General features: G+C 39.4%; 1 protein-coding gene across 11 annotated transcripts in view; it reads right to left on the minus strand.

Moving 5' to 3' along the window:
• ASPH (aspartate beta-hydroxylase) overlaps positions 1-17,680 on the minus strand; it is a 170,907-nt gene that overhangs the window by 111,344 nt on the left and 41,883 nt on the right. For 3 of the 11 annotated variants that reach the window (XM_080647088.1, XM_080647080.1, XM_080647079.1), the window contains 2 exons: positions 8,926-8,967; positions 6,209-6,790 (listed from right to left, as the gene is read on the minus strand). The exons of 3 other annotated variants lie outside the window; for them this stretch is intronic. In XM_080647088.1, coding sequence (XP_080503214.1) covers positions 6,438-6,790; positions 8,926-8,967 — 395 coding nt within the window. In that variant the 3' untranslated portion in view covers positions 6,209-6,437. Of the gene's footprint in view, positions 1-6,208; positions 6,791-8,925; positions 8,968-17,235; positions 17,482-17,680 lie in introns of those variants that run through there. 5 more of the 11 variants (XM_080647081.1, XM_080647078.1, XM_080647082.1 and 2 more) reach the window with 2 other exon arrangements.

Raw genomic sequence — 17,680 nt, forward strand, 5'->3', positions numbered from 1 at the left:
AACTACTAGAACACCAATATTCAGACATAAAATGCCCCTCAGGTTGGTTTTCTCTAAATCCACGTGGTAGTTATTTGTCTCTAAAATTGAAATTGTAAAAGGTGAAGGAAAATGACAGAAGAAAGCAAAAGCATATAACAAGAGCAAACATTTAGCAGTTTTGTTTTCGGTCCAAAGTGGCAGAGGCGTTGTAAATTTATTGCTACCTGGTCACAGCTATTTTGCAGTAGTGAAATCAGCACAAAAGTAAACAATATTGTAGACCAGAGAAGCTGAGGATCATATTAACACATCTTCCCTAGGCCTATATGGTTCCTGAAATTTAACAAAAACACATCCCAGACGAATTCTTGCTTTGACAACCCACGGGGAAGAATTAGCCCTGGTGTTTCCAAATATTTTTCTTGCCACCCAAATCTACTTCATTCCATGAGTAAGTGTTCTTCAGAGAACAGGGGTAAATCCACGTGTCATATACGATCTCAGGCAAAAAGTAAACAGGAAGCAGGAAATGCACATAAGGTCAATTCACAATCAAAGAAGAGGTTTCAAATTGGATTTATTCTGAGGTACCCAAGGTAAGGGCGGAGCAGGGAAATAGTCAACATTATTATGAAATGAGTGTATCAGTTCGGATGTTCCTGGGGCCCCATATATCAACACAGGAACTCACACAGGCTTGAGCAAGAAGGGACTTTATTATCCGGTTAAGAAGTGCCTGGCAGGCTGTTCACTCAGCACTGGCTTCGTTCTCAGGCTGCAACCCGGGCTCCCGGCTGCATGCTCCTCTTTCGGACAAGGCTGTCCAGAAGCGCAGGACACCCTGCTCTCCTGTCTCCTTCGCAGTCTCCCCTTTCAGTTTTAACGGTCAAACCAGAACCCCCTCCCGTTGCTACACCCGCAAGAGGAACAGGCCACAAACCCAGAGCTGAGCTACGCAGAGCTGAATGAAGGCTGTGAGTCAACCGCACAGCCCCTGTGTGATTTAGAAAATAAATGAATTCCCTTACAACATACCTTATTTTCAGTTCTTTGGGTACATCTGATAAATTAAGAAAAATTTTAAAATAGTGTTTGTATTTAAGAAATTCATAATTTTCCCTCCAGTTTTCATTAAAAACGGAAGTTATCCGCAACTCCATCTGATCACATGGGAAAGGATAAATGTATCCCCCCCCCCATATGTAAAGAAGTTTAAAACTTACTAAATTTTGCATATTGCATTTATTCAACCAATATTTAGCACCTGCTAATGCAAGGCACTGTTCACCATTCAATGAACATACAGAAAACAAGCACACTAAACCCCTAGCTCCCCCAGAGAGGGAACAATTATAAAAATAAGAAACACAGAATATTGAGAGTACATGGGATGGGAAGATGGGATGGGGAAGAGGGAGACAGGGGGTGCCAGGCCCTGAGGGAGAGGGGGTGGGGCTATTTGTGCTAAGTTGAGGAGGAAGGGGCACACTGATAAGATGTGGGCAGGTAATGCACTGCTGGAGTTACCCTGGGGAAAAGTGCTCCAGGTAAGGTTTTGACACAAGTTCAAAATTCCTCAGCAGGGAAGGTCCTGGGAGCCAGCAGACCCAGGGGGCTTACGCAGCTGGAGTGAGCAAGGGTGGGGGGAGGTGTGAGAATGAGATGGGTCCTGGACAAGGGACCAGGGAGGCCCTTACTCTGAGTGAAACAGAAAGATTCGCTTTTCATACGAATTATATACAAAACACTTCCTCAATAAACTCTGGGAATTAGAAATAGTATTATGCTTTATAGGATTTCATCTACTTGGCCCATAAAAGCTAAGACATTTTTAAACTTCAGTTTATCAATCCATGGTTTATTAAGCAGTGGTGTATGCATTGGTGGAAATTTTTGATGCTACCTATCGAGGTTACTCGAGCTGCTGTTATTTGTGAAGGGGAAATGCTCAGGCCTGGGACTGCTTCAAATGCAAGTAGTTTAAATCAATACATCCCAAGAACAACCCTCATACGGACATGAAACTTGATAAATATTCCGGAAATCAATAAACCAGAAAGGCATGCACACTAATGGGACCGCAGGAATCGGCGTTGTTGTTCCTGATTTTATAATCAGCAAATACAGATGTCAGTAGGTATCCAACAGCAGTCCTATAACTTACCAAAATCTGAGACTGCCAGGAACTAAGCGCTGCCCCGTGACACACAGCGAAGTTCCCACTTTCAAAGCATCTTCATGCAACTCAAGATGGACAGATTTCAGAGAGAGGATGGTGTAAACCTCAAAAAAAATGAAACGTTCCAAAAAGCCTCCAAGAGCCTCGTTTCAAAACCAATGAGAGGACTCCACGAAGATGGAATGGACTGGATTCCGCTTAACATCTTATAACACAAGATGGGGCCTTTAAATGCACCTGGAACTCCATCCTGGGCACATTATCAGTGCCACAGCTTTAGTTTCCACACAGTACCTTCATACAAGGGTTTGAAGAATTTAAACTCAGCAAATATATCATTTTCCCCACTAATTTATGATTTTCTTTATTTCTTCTAAAGAAACAAATGTACCGCCCTCCCTGGGCACATACACACAGCAGCATGAACATAGCTATACGCAACTTCCAAGGTGGTTAAAACATTACTGAAGCAACTTCTGGGTTTTTCTTTTTTTTTAAAACAATATATACTTTATCTTTTAAATATAATTTTATATGTTCACCATTCAACAAACATACAGTGAATGCCTATTATTATCAGTTACTATGATAGAAACTAAACATAAATCATAGTCTGGTAACAAAGCAAAGGCCAGGAATGAAGCACAGTGGTGGGCACACAGTCCAACCACCTAGGAGAGGGTCAGAGAAAGTGCAAGTGCAGATGTGACAGACACAGCTGGATGCTGGAAGGCAGGGAGAAGGGGGCCCACCACACAGGGAGAAGCACCTTCTAGGCAGAGGGGAACAGTGGGCAGAACTGGCAGTAGCTTGTTTCACTGTTTTCTTCCTCAACCCCGTGCTTATTTCATAGCACTGCACTGCAGGGCCTGGAGCCACCTTGACCATCTGCATCCCCAGCGCCAGGCACAGCCCCTGGTCAGCTGCAGATAGTCAGAATATTTGTTGAATGAATCAATACATGGAAAATGGGTGTTTTACATCATTATCAAAAATCACACAGACACTTTAAGCGTATGACTTCCTCTCATCTTTTAGAACACAAGCCAAGTAATGTTTGAGGCAAGGAAGGAATAACGGACAGACAGACCTCTATAATGTATAGATAATAAAGTGATAAATACATACATAGAGTGAAATCAAATGAGGTTCTACAATGAGAACAAAGAAAAGGAAAACAGAGGCCTTTCTGCTCTGCAGGGCTTACAAAACCGAAGCTTTTGCAGAAGTTGATTTCTATGTGAAAATGGTGTGCAAACTGGCACCAAACATCTAGTGAGAAGAGGAGGAGAAAACAAACTCCATAAACCACCTGCATTCAGTGCAGGTGAAGTACAGGGTATAGGTAGTCACTGCTCAACCTGACCTGCACCTGTTCCCCTTCTTCAGGTAGAGGACCACTAATTTTCTGTTAGAAAGCTGGTTTTCCTTCACCCCACAGTTCTAAGGGAGGGAACTCACATGACCATGGTCTTGCCAAGCACAGCTTTGTTACTCCCACCCCCCACCCCCACCCCCAATCTACAGGCTGTGAGTTGAACGTGAGCCCACGTGACTCATTCTGGGCCAGGCTGCTTGAGAAGGAAGCCAACACTCGGAGGGGCCAGGGATGTTGGAGAACCTACATCCAGGATAACCCACGGTTACTCCTGGGCTTCACAATTATGTGATCCAGCCAAGGCTTGTTTTTTGCCCATATGTGCTGATTTGAATGGATTCACATATATAAGGAAAAGAAACATGAATAATAAATAAACTTACAAGTAAAACTACGTATGCTCCTAATATCTTGAGGAAGAATGATGAATGCCTTTTACTACAGAAACACTGAGACTTGCAGAACTGAATCATTAGAAATTTAGAGTTTTTGTGGATTGGAGTAGAAAACCTCTAAAGATCATAAAACTGCTTCTAGAATACCATGTCCCAAGTGAAAAGCAAATTTGTAAGTAAATTTTTCATCATGAGTCTGGTTATAAAATTTCTGGATTATACCATATACTTCAGAGTGCAGTTAATTATTTCACAACCTTTGTCTTTTCATATCTTGTATTTTCATGCTGTAGCAGTATGCTTTAAATCACAAAGCATTCTTACAGCTTTACACATCCGTAATGTTTATAATTACTGTTATTTGCCCTCTCAATTCTCTCAGTAGAACAAGTCAGGTCCCACGTAACACTAGCTAGTTCTCACAGCCACCTTGAGGGGAAGGTGTTATCTTCAATTTACAAATGAGGAAAACCAACATCACCAAGAGGCATGTTATAGTGACATTATCCTGGTCATTAATTTGGAGGATTGTTACCAATGGGCAGTAAGAGAAAAAGGAATGGTGGAGGACACGGGAGAAAGGAACCAAAGTCAGTAGGCATGTAGTTTAATTCACCAGACCCATTTCATGGACTATGACATCACAGTTAGCGTAAAACATTTAAAATTAAAAACCGTATTTGTTTACTATCGTTCTTTTTTAATGGAAGTTTAAAGAGTCCTTATTATCCAAGTAATCATGGGTACCTCTAACATTACAAAGTGAGCATAACGCTGTAAAATATTCTCTATGAATTAATCACAGAATTAGTCCCCTGGATTAACCCATCCATGTGGACTGATGTATGTCCATCCTTTACCAGTCTCTCTGTCATTGTGAAATGTTGAGCCCTCTCTCTACATAATGCAAATCACCTATAAAGTAAAACTGAAAATCCTATAAAACATTTTTTTTTCAAAAAGATGATTACAGCCTGGCTGGTGTGGCTCAGTGGTTGAGCACAGACCTATGAACCAGGAGGTCATGGTTCAATGTCTGGGTTGTGGGCTCAATCCCCATTAGGGTGCGTGATGATGATTCTCTCTCATCATTGATATTTCTCTCTCCCTCTCCCTCTCCCTTCCTCTCTAAAATCAATAAAAACATTTTTTAAAAAGGCACACAATACTTTTAGAAACATCTGTTCATTCATTTTCAACATGAAGTATCTTTAATTAGGTCAAAATACCTGTTTTTAAGCTCTTCATAAGAAAAGATGAATAATTATTTTTTAAATAAAATCTTGTGGCAGCAGTTTTAATTGTTACAACAAATCAGGGTGCTCTTAATTCAGTAACTACATTTTACAGTAGTCACAATTAGAGATTTAAGAACTCATGCACAGAATAGGACAAACCATTTGTAAAAATGCATTCAAACTGAAATTTCATTTTATTTAAATACTCTCTTAACTGAATTCTGACCTTTAATTAGATCTCAAATTTACAACCCCTTAGAAATGGTAAACAATTATGACACAATCAAATATGAAAAAAAAAACATGGTATTCCACCAAAATAACTGAAAAAATTGTGATATAAAATGAAAGGCTATCCTATTTGAATAATTAAAGCCTTTCTAAGACTATTCTGAGTCTGTAAAGATATAAATAAAAGTGTTCTAAAATAATTCTTCTAAATAAAATTCTTTTTCTTCATGACTGTATGGAGATCCCAGGACAGTGTGTCTGGCACAGTACTTACTGGGTGACAGGAGAAGGGGGACTGGTGGAAGAGAGAGAGGTAGCGGAGGAGGGCTAAGGAGTGTGGAGGCTTGGAGAAATGAAGAAAGGGGGAGAAGGAGATAGATTTAATAGGAGAGAGATGGGAGGAGAAGGGAAGGCTGAATTAATCAGGGAAGAGCCTGAGGAAAGGGTAGCCCCTGATGAGACAAGGAGGTGGGGGGTCAGAGCCTAGGGAGGGAGGAATGCAGGGATGTCACCTGAGCTTGAGGAAGTTCCTGGGAAGAGAAAGGATCGGGGAGGTGAAAGGGAAGCAGGAAGGAGGAGGAGGAGGAAAACCAAGGGCAAATAGAGAAAGATGGTAACTTCTTACCTACCTGACTGTTTATCTTCCCTGAAAGTTACATCACTCTGCATATAAATACTATTTAAAATCTTAATATTCTTATTCAATTCCAATGGAAGTATTCAATATATTAATAAGTTCATTATAATTCATATTATAAATATACATTTATCTGGATACATGATCAATAAATTAATAAAAATAGAATGCTATTACATCACATTTTTATTACATATTTTTAAAGCTTCATCTTTTATATTTAGAAGCATTAGACAGGGTACTGAAATTTCAAAGAATTTACTTGCTGAGCACCAGTAGAGACATTCAATGGCTAACACGCACATCTTCCCCAACCAGAGCAATACTTCGGCTATGCTCCTAGCAGCAAATCGCGGTGGAGAACATCGCCAGGCCATGCGGCAGTGATGTCAGAGCTCTAGTTCTTTCTTTTCTGGTTATTTCCCTTTGCTACCTGCGCCTGTTTAGAACTTCTTCCTTCCTTTTTTTCATCTTTGTCTCTGGATGTCATTTTACTAGAAACATCCTTTATATTTGTTGATTTTTTCTTATTTTCCTTGGTTTTAGAACCTTTATCTGGTCCCACTTTCTCCTTTTCTCTGTCCCTTTTACTCTTAGGAGACTCTTTCCTGGATATATCGGAATCGGCGATTTTCTTAGCCTTCCGGTCATCCTCTTTTTCCTTCTTCCCCCTTTTTCTCTCTTCATTCTTACTCTCCTTCCTCGACTCGGGCTTCTCTTTCTCCTTCTTGAACTCTTCTTTAGTGAGTTCTTTCACAGTCAAGTTATCCAATCAAAGGGAAAAATGTTTACTGAAAGAATCTCTTAATTCATAGGACAGATGCTTAGTGCAAAAGTACTGTCTTTCTTTAAATCTCCCCCCGCACATAAATGATCACTCAAAAGTGACTTTAATATACTAGATTTAAGCTGATTAAAAACAGATGCTAAAATCTATGAAGTATCGGCTAAAAAAGAAATTCTAGAAACTTGCTATCATATTTTCCAGCTTAAAATATGGTATGATGTGTCTTAAAACAAGGTGAACATGCAATATTATTCAAACGAGTGTATCCAGAAAGGCAGCACTTGACAGTGTTAACAACGCACATCTCACAACTGTCACGGCATAATTAAAGGAACACAGACAACAGAAGAACAGATTTTCTGTAACTTGTATTTGTACAAATACAATGTAAAGTTTTAGCTCTAACAAAAAAATTATGCTCTTAAAATATTTGTGCGATTAATCCTTGAAAACCATTAAATTGGATTTAATTTTTTAACTAAGAAAAATACAATATCCATGAGTATAAAATTTTAAATTCATTATCTATTGTATCAAAATGACCATTAGAATTTCTTTTCTACTCACATTCAGTATTATGAAATCAGTGTTCCTTTAAATATATTTCCTGTTAATTTATGTCGAACCACTCAAGCCAGCACATATGTGTTGTCCATGCTCTTAGGGAAGACGGCAATTCAATGGAAACGCCAAATCTCATGGGAGGCATTGCTTTCTATTTGCTTTATGTAAAGTTGAACAGTGCTGCGAGCCAAAGGTCTGGATTTCACTCACCTCCTGCTCTCTCATTAGGAAATTGTAAGAGAAGCAGGTGTTTACGGCATATTGTAGCATTTAAGCAGAAACAAAGGACACAAAGGATTTCTCTAATATAACAAAATGTGGAAGTTGTTTTTGACCACCAAAATTATGTAAAACTCACACAGCACAAAATGTTACTCAATTCTTCCTGAAACTCTGATTAAAATCTTGTAAAAAATGCAAAAAAGCAATGACAGAGAACCAGCATCCAAGCCCTCATCCTACTGCAGTGCTATTATTCCCAGAGCAGCGTAGGTAACGACACTGCAAGAGCAATGCTGCCAGGACTTACTCCGCACAGGTTTTTAGGGAATTCAACCTGTAACGCTTCATGGGCCTCTCCAGAGCAAGAAGTAAAATTATACTTTTTTGGCCATTTATTTTGTAATTATTTATGTATGAATGAAATGGTGAAAATTCTGTTTTCTTCCCAGAAATTACTCAGGTGAGATACAAAGTTAAAACGTTAAAATATCCTAACCTTAAATTAAAGTACATATCACAAAAAGCCTGCAACTCACATAGTGAAAGTTTCACCTGTGAATGTTTCACCCCCCAAAAAAATGAACACACTACAAATATGCCAAGCACTTCAACACAAAAGAATATTACAAATTTATAAAGAAAAACATGCACTGCCCCATGCCCCTCTCTGGGAAGGACATAAATATTTACCTGTGAACAAGAAATACCAGAGAGACATAAAATAAGCTGTAATAATAAGCTGTTAGCCTACACAGAATAGTTCACAGGTACAATCACTTCTAAAGAACTCAGAGTAAACGTGGCAAATCTATACCAACATAATACAGTGCTCCAGATTATACATTTAAGTTCCTTTTACTGAAAACTACAAGTTTGCTCACACTAGCTTTTATTGTGCCCTATGAAAACTCATCAGAGCTTTTTGGAGAAATGAAATCAATCACTGATTCATTTATCTTTTTTCCCCCCAACAGTAATTTAAAAATTCACTAAGTAAGGTTTTAGGATGGAGGGTAGAAATTGTATATGTAAATTTATACATAGTATAACAATATCATGATAGTGTTATATATGTTCTTAATTTGAAGACTTATGAAATTTGATGATATTAAAAGAAAATTACTTAGTATTATAGGCTTGAGGCAGAAGAATTTCTAATGAGGTCTTGATAAAACTACTTATGACCAAAGGGGAACCCAAAACCAAAAAGCAATAATGTTTAGCATTAGTAGCTGCATTTACATAACATATTTAGAAAATGCCATGCATTAAACTTGATTCACTCAAGGCTAATTTCAAAAATAGAAAATACCTTTAGCCTTAGTTTTTCTCTTGGCTACCCCACCGGGTCCTTCTGTTGATATTTATAAGATGAAAATAGGTTATAAACAAAATATTAAGGTAAGTAAAAATTAAGTATCTATAAAATAGTTTAAATCCATGTGTCTGCTAAACAGAAGTTAAGTTCACCATTTAAAAAAATATACTCCAACATATGTACATCTATCATGTATGTCATTTTGGAACCTTACTTTCGCTATTTATAAGAGAAAAAAATCATTATATTCAGCCCATGATGTCGTCAACTTCACAACTTGCCTTAGACGTGGGAAAACTGTTGGCTTTAGAAATGTCTAATTACCGGGGGTAATGGTGCTTCCTTCTCAGAGGCGCATGGAAGTCGGTGGACTTCGCTCAGTGACGCAGACGACCAATTACAAGCACCAAGGGTGAAAGGACCTGAGGAATTTACTTCCCCACCAATCATCACTGCCATCCCCCCAAAAGGGTAGTATATTTTCATAGATTTTTATCTTTCCTATTTGAGCAATCATTGCTTTTTTTTCCTCATAGTTTCAAACTTTATTTAAAAATTACACCAGAGCCTGGCCAGTGTTGTTCAGTGGTTGAGTCAACCTCTGAATCAAGCAATCACAGTTCGATTCCTGGTCAGGGCACATGCCCAAGTTGCGGGCTCGCTCTCCACTAGGGGGCATGCAGGAGGCAACCAATCAGTGACACTCTCTCATCACTGATGTTTCTATCTCCCTCTCCCCTCTCCCTTCCTCTCTGAAATCAATAAAAATATATAAAAAATAAATTTAAAAAAATAGTCAGGTATTGCATGCTTTAAAAATTCTTGCGGCACACATGTTGAAAATCGCTGTCCCAGGCACATCAGGGTGGGAGGTACAGTGATTAGTGTTCATCTCCTGTGAGGCAGCAACGTGTACAGTCTGTCACTCTACAACTAAGGTCACAAGAAAGCCCCCTTAGCCCTTTTACACCTATTCCTGTTGGAAACTGTAGCAGTCACTCCATATGTTTCTTGGAACAGCAATCGGGAGAAAGAAGTATTAGTTTTATCTTACCACTGCCTACATTTTAAAAAGAAATGTGAATTAACTGTTCCATGTGGGAATTAACTTTTCCTGTTTGGATATAAATCCTTTCCATATCCGTCCAATTTCTTGATATACATACACAACCATAGCCAGTGTGTGATGACAATATTTTCCCAGAAAAACCTGATTCTTTCCTAAATGCTACTGAAAACAGAATGTTACATGAGATACTAAAAGCCTTCCTGGACCACTCCTCACGAAAATTTATTTCACAATAAAATATCAAATGCATTCTTATAATGCCAACTTCTAAATATGTGGGCATTATCCCATGTGAAAAGTAAATTAGCATAAATCACTAGAATGCACTTTTAGTGACGCTCATGTCCCCTCTTGACTTCTGCAGGTTCTGAAACGCAGCCCTGGATCCCCTGTTACAAAGCAGAGTGGTGAAAATCAGACTCCCCACCCTCCATCCCCACTTTGGTCAAAAGAACTATACTGGTGAAAAAGCTAACGTTTTCTATTAATAAACTAAAATACCAGACCACTATCAGATTAATGAAACAGGAAAACTAATAAATACTTAAAAGTTTTCCCATTTGGGTATAAATCCTTATAATGGTACAAATTAACAATGTGCAATGCTCTGTGTAAAATTCCAAAGTATTAATTTAAGCCACCTTTTCCAAACTTAAGGAATATAGTCAATAATTTTTCAATACTTTTGACATGACAAATACTGAGCTAATAATTTAAGCCAGAATGATCATATTCAGTATCTGAATAGCATAGATATGAAAGAAGGCACAGCACTTGGAAAACAGGAAATTAACAGAGAAGCCCCTATGCATTGAAGAATAGAGAGAAAAGTCAAGAAAATGCCATGTTCTAAAAATTAAAGGAGCAGTTTGGGGAAGGAAGGCATGAACAAAGGTTTGGAATGAGGACACTTCTGAATTAAGTTAATTACTAAATGTCCTATAAGGGTCTCCGGATTAGTCTTACAAGCAGTTCCAGAGGTGGTCACATTGCAGTGATGAGAAACCACAGGTGGAAAAGTGAGCAAAACCCAGAGTTCTCATGAGGACCGCTCTTAACTCCTTAGAAGAAAACTGATCATACAAGTATTTTCCCAAGATTTTCCGGAGTGGGGGGGGGGGGGGGCAAAAGGAATAAGATTTTGAAGAATTTCATCTGTGTTCCTATGCACTGAAGGCTAGAGACTAGAGGACACCAAGCATACCTATAGCAAAAAGAAACTGAGTCAATGAGGAAGGGGAGAAATGATGAGGACAGAAGGAGCGGACACATGGGAAAAGGTTGACTTTGGAAACCAGAAGATACCACATGTGAAAAAATTACCAATGAGAGAGGAAACAATGATTCAAACAATTACAGGAGTAAATGCCATACAGTGTAAGGAAAGGAAGATAATGGAAGCCAAGCCAGGGTTGACTACCTTGATAAAGCAGAAAGCAAAATCACCTCCACAGAGGATGGAAGATGGACAAGCATGGAGGATTTTGAATACCCACCGAAGAGAAGAACTGGCACAGCAGAGAGCACCTCACAGAGGTTAACTCGGGTAAATCTACAACAGCTCTTTTCCAGCAACAGCGAGAAGCCCACTGGTGGAGAAGGGGTCAGAGGTGACCCAGGACTGATGACAGCATGAAGAGGGAGAAAATTTACAAATTTAGGGAAGTAGAGAAGTGGCTCCAGAGAAAAGCACAAGGTGTGTATGCAAGACTTTGCTTTTATATAATTCCTAATTCTAGGCAAAATTAATCTTTTATCATTTGTAACTATGGTTGATGTGGAGTCTCTTTACAGGGTCAACAATCAACAAGTGCACCCTATTTTTCCAGGGGGAAAATAGGAACAATCCCATCAAAAATAAAATTCACAATAATACAATAACTCCTTAAAAATCATTTCCAAGTACTATGGAGAATATTATATCAATGAGAGACTGACAAGGAATTCTGTAATCCATTTGGGTAAGAGTTCTTTTATTGATAGAATATATTTCAATTGAAAGCAGTCATCAAAGAAGCATGAGGATGTGGCTACAGTCAAAGAGAATGACCAAAAAAAAAAAAAAAAAAATCACCATGTTGTTTACTTCCTTTTTATCCTGTATGTTTATTCTAACGGTTTCTAAGTGACTACTGTTAATAGTTCTGTTGACTATTTAGGAAAAAAGGTCTAATATTTCTTCCCTTAGAACATGAAGGAGTTGCCTAAAGGTAATAATACTATTTTGGCAATAATCTCAGTGCCACATACCCTACCCACATTTTCAAAATGAATCATTCTGTATGAAATTACAATGCTCAATCATCAAGCCAATGGTTGGACCTGGGCTCCCACACATGCAATAGATATAATTTTAGAAGACTGGTTCCATTCCAGAAACCCAAGTAGCTACTGCAGAATTTCAGAGAGTTGGCCACAAAATTCGCAGGCTGGGTATCACTTTATACTTAGGTCATTTCAGTCACTCCCACAGCCCCTGTGAGTTGCTTTGATCCTCGGCTTCTCATCTTCCTCCTTCCCATACTGAAGCATCCTAATTTACTTCAACATTGACTAAAGACAGCAAAAAGAGGCCCAAACCCCTCAGTAAAGGTCCCATGAACTGGGGAGACTGTTGCTCTAAACGGATGTCTACTTTTGATAAAATGCATATCACTACACCAATTTCCTTTATATTTTTAAATAGCTGGTACATCTATGTTATCACAGACATTTTTTTAAAAAGGAAGCTGTAAACCTCCCAACCTTCTATGATAAGTAGGGAAGGGAGGATTAGAACATAACAGAACTGAAAGACTAGATTTAGAAAGGGATTACAGCCAGAGTTTGAATAAAGATAAAATGCAGATTCAAATACAAATGAAATATCAGGAAGATCACCTGAAGACCTCTGTTAGCATAGGTCAGTTTGTGTGAACTTCAAAAGGTCATTTGTCTTAAAAGATGTCCAATAATTGTTTCACTTTAAACTGGTTTAAAAAAGAAAGAAAGAAACACCAAAGTGTTTTATTATACAACTAGAGGCCCGGTGCATGAAATTCCTGCACTGGGGGGGGGGGGGCGCGCGCGGGGGGGCTCAGCCCAGCCTGTGCCCTCTCGCAGTCCAGGACCCCTCACTCCTTATCGCCCACCTGCTCGCTGCTCCTTAGTGCTGCTGCGGAGGCAGGAGAGGCTCCCACCGCCGCTGCTGCACTCGCCAGCCATGAGCCCAGCTTCTGGCTGAGTGGTGATCCCCCTGTGGGAGCACACTGACCGTCAGGGGACAGTTCCTGCATTGAGCATCTGTCCCGATGGTCAGTGCGCATCATAGCGACTGGTCGTTCTGCCGTTCGGTCAATTTGTATATTAGGCTTTTATTATATAGGATGGGTGACTCCTGAGGTTCTCACTCACCAGGACTAACCCCAGCAAATCCTATCTAATAAAGAGGGAATATGCTAATTGACCATCACACCCTCACAAATATGGCATCCACAGCCAATCAGGAAGGAATATGCTAATTGACTGCCATGCCCTCAAACATGGTGGTGCCCACAGCCACAAGATGGAAGTGCCCAGTCCCCTAAGCCCCACCAGGGCGCCTGCCTCTGGAGTCCCCCAGGCCCCTCAGCCCTCCAGCCGCCCAGGGCTGGCCTGAGGCATAGGCAAGCCTCGGATGGCGGCTGCCCAGCCACCCAGGGCCACCCGAGGCTCAAGTAACCAGGGCCGGCTGAGGCTTGCGTTGCCAGCAGTGGCAGCAGCAGAGGTGTGATGGGGCGTTGCCTTCTCCTGATCACTGGGTCCCTCCCACCCCTGAGGGCTCCCGGACTGTGAGAGGGGGCAGGCCGGGCTGAGGGACCTCCCCTCCAGTGCATGAATTTTCATGCACCGGGCCTCTAGTATTTAATAAGCATCGTATGTTAGGCTCAGCTTCGAAGAGAGATTCAAATGAAATCTAAGACCTGATTCCTAACTGCAAGGAGTTCACAGTTTGTATAGCTAATACCTATTCCTGTGTAATAGGTGGTTAACTCAACAAATAACCAAGGCAGAGAATTTTGCACACTGTGCCGTCAATCAATTTGCAATAATAGTCTGAGTCCCTGAATTTCATTAAAAACCTCCAATTAAGCACTGTGACCAAAGAAAATTCCACAGCCCCACAGCAGAAAATGTCTTACTTGTTTTATAAACCAGAATCTCACTCAGACAGAGTCACTGAGTATGAATCTCGCAAAGGTGTAACTGCCGACTGCACAAATTAAGAATAACTGTCTATGCCTATATCTGCTTTTGATAATTCTTCCAAGTTATAAACATCAGGACAGACAAGGGAACATTCTGCTCAGTGTAGCTAATGATAAAGGAAAACAAACCAGAACTCAAGCAGAAAAAGGTTTCCTACATGTGTGGGCACAGCTCTGAGACAGGGAGGCAGTTTCCGGAACACAGAGTGGAGCACGAGATGAAAGGCGGGCTCCCCGCATTCCACCACGTCCCAGGCTCTGCATGAGTCTCACAGCAGCAAGCTGGCAGCCAGGCCTCGAAAGGCAATCAGTTAGATCAGCACGTAGAAGACGCATCTCCCACTCAACACCCACCACTCGTGACCCGGGGAAATCAGGGCTGAAAGAAGCTGAAGCACAGAAAACAAAACCCCCAAGTGCCACTGCCTCGTGTCCGTGCCAAACTGCAGGAAGCCCCGCGCCTTTCCGCTGGACAAGCAGCAGGGCGTGTGAAGAAGTGAGCGGGCCGCCCCGAGGAGAGGAGACGCTGCCTTTGAATACAGAGCACGTTCCACCAAGTTCCTGTGGCTGTTTCAAAATCGGAACAGCGGAGAACTACAGCACCACTTAAAACTCTATAAATAAATATTCCAATGTACAGGATACAATTTTGCTTTTTAAAGTAAGTTCCTCCCTTTAAGCTGGGAAAATATATTATGAAACAGAAAATTATACAATAAATCCTTAGACGATTAAGAATTATAGCATACGTAGGGCGTCCTAAAAATGTAGACACAATTTGAATAATTATTAATTCCAATAGGTTAAATCTGAAAACAAAGAAACATCAATTGAGCTACCTACCAGCTGTTAAAGTGCGTCTACATTTTTGGGGGGCACTCTGTATAATAAGTAAAATATAAGTGAGGCCATTTTGATCAGCTTCAATATTCTCTATACCAGTTTTGCAAACAAGTCTTTTCTCTCACGAAAATACGCCTTTGGCACAAGTTGAAGGAGTCACAGAAGTCAGGGGTTCAGCAGCTACCTGGATTCTACCTTCCTCTGAGGCTTTCAAAGGAGTTGATTAAAGGGAAACTAAATAAGCAGCCAATTATGATCTCCCACCCTTATTTTTCACTTACAAAAATAAAGCATAATTAATTTCTGTACATAAAATATGTTAGTATCATGCAAAACAAGTCTGTTAAGAAATTAATGATTCCAAATATTTTTAAATACACGCATTTAATTATTTACTTCTTATACACTGTTCAAACATCTTACAGAGTTAGTAGTAATGAAGCATTAAGAAATAAGACTGCTTTAAAAAACACACCCTCAGACATTTGGCTAAGTAGATTTCATTAAGAGTGAGGCCTAAGAAAGAATGCTTTTGAATTTAAACCTAATGAACTTTGATATTTCACAGTCATATTCGAAGTGGAAGACCCATTAAGTATGGGCAAAAACTGCATAAACTTTCAGAAAGGACATTATTAAATCATACTCATTAGTTCCTGAATATTAACATTCCAAAGTCAGAAGCTTTAGACCACGCATGTCAAACTCATGGCCAGCAGGCCGCCTGGCTTATTTATTTGGCCCGTGTTAGTCTTCGAGTTTGGCATGCTTGCTTTAGACTGCCAGAAACATTAACGGAATAAAAGATATTCCCTGAAGAATTAGGGAAGACAGACTAGAGTTTTAATAGCCATTTAAGTTTTAGGAGAGCACTGCCAACATACAACTTGTGTATCCACTTCCAAAAGTAACTGTACACTAATGCTTTCTTTAAAGAAAATATAAAATCGGCTAATTGACAGTATTCCCTGACACAGCAAGTGGTGAGCGGATGGGGAGGCTGCTGTGCTTCCTGTGTTCTGATTTGAGACTCACGTTCAGGCTATCATTCTGAGAGCCTGCAAGAATGATTTCTATCGAAGACACTAAATTTGTCATAGTCCCCTCTGGGGAAAAAGAAAAAGGGGTGTGTGTGTGTGTGTGAATAATCCATTTACTGAAAGAATTGTGACTAAATATGAAAATGAATATTTGAAAAGCAAAAAACTTCGTATTATACCTAAGCCAAAGTTGATAGCCAATTAATAAAGTAATACAGGAAAAAGTGGAAAAAGACTTATTTAAGATGAATAATTTTAACATGGACAATATTATTTAAGATAATATTCACATTTTCCTTCTTGTGTAAAATGTCACCTTTTAAAAATATGCAAATTACTTTCTCTAGATGTATATTTGGAAATTAGATTAAAAATAAATTTTGCTTTCATACACAGAAATAGTCAGACATACTACTATCTGAATATATAATTTAACTACCCTAAGGCCAAAACATGGGGTTATTTTCAAATTATTTTAAAAGCACCATCGATACAGAATTTTACATTGAAGTTGGCATTAACCTATGTGACAAATCACTTACCCTAAATCAATTACAACTGAAAAAAATCAGGGTTTTTAAGAACCATCGTTTTACACATCAGTCATGTTAAAGATCAACAGAGAAGCATTTATTTATGAATCATGCTAGAAATATTCTGATAATCAAGTCCATTATAATCATCTTCATTGATAGCATGTTAGAAAGACAAGCATCAAGTGTTAATCACAAACAATGTGCTATTTTCTAAATTTAGTTCAGTGAATACATAAGTGGAAACAAAACAATACAGAAACCAATTATACCACCAAGAACATCATTGTCAATGCACTTTGTAGACAACTACAAGAATGAGGAATGCCAATTTCTTCACTAGAGTGGGGAAGCCAAGCAAGGGACTAACTAGAGCTGCACTAGGGAAAAAAGATGATACAGTTGCCTGATACTGTTAGGTTGCAGCTGCCCCACTGCACGTTGAGTCCTGGGTGAGCAAAGGAAAGAAAGAAAAAGGAGACTGCTTCCGGTTTTCATCAGCCAATGACTTCAGTCCCTGAATCAACATTACTGGTTAAATAAATTCAAAATGATACAAGTCTTGCCCTGAACCCCTTCCTTCTGTGACATACCATCAACACCATCTCTGGTTTCACTTTCTTTTTTTTCTTCTCTTCCTTCTCCTTCTTCTTTTTCTTCTTCTTCTTCTTCCTCTTCTCCTTCTTCTTCTTGTGCTTCTTCTAGCATTTCAAAAGGAGTCATTATATCATAGAGAAACGAGAGGAAACTACAAAACCAATCTGAACTTTCCTCTGCTAAAATATTAACGACTTCCTCAAGAGAATCAATATTTTCATTACTGCCATCATTGGTCAGGCCTACATAAGAATAAAGGAGGAGAGAGAGAGAAAACAAGGACAGCAGTTAGGTGGAAAAAGAAACTCAGGAAGAGTGATCTCAAAAAGGACGTGCATCATGGTCACAGAGTTTACAGAAAGGGTATTTTGGAAAAAGAGAAATGGATTAAGATGCACATCTTACAACCAACTCTCAATCATATGAACTAAAGGAAAGGCA

This window comes from Plecotus auritus, assembly GCF_963455305.1.
Source record: "Plecotus auritus genome assembly, chromosome: 11".
Classification (NCBI taxonomy): Eukaryota; Metazoa; Chordata; class Mammalia; order Chiroptera; family Vespertilionidae; genus Plecotus; species Plecotus auritus.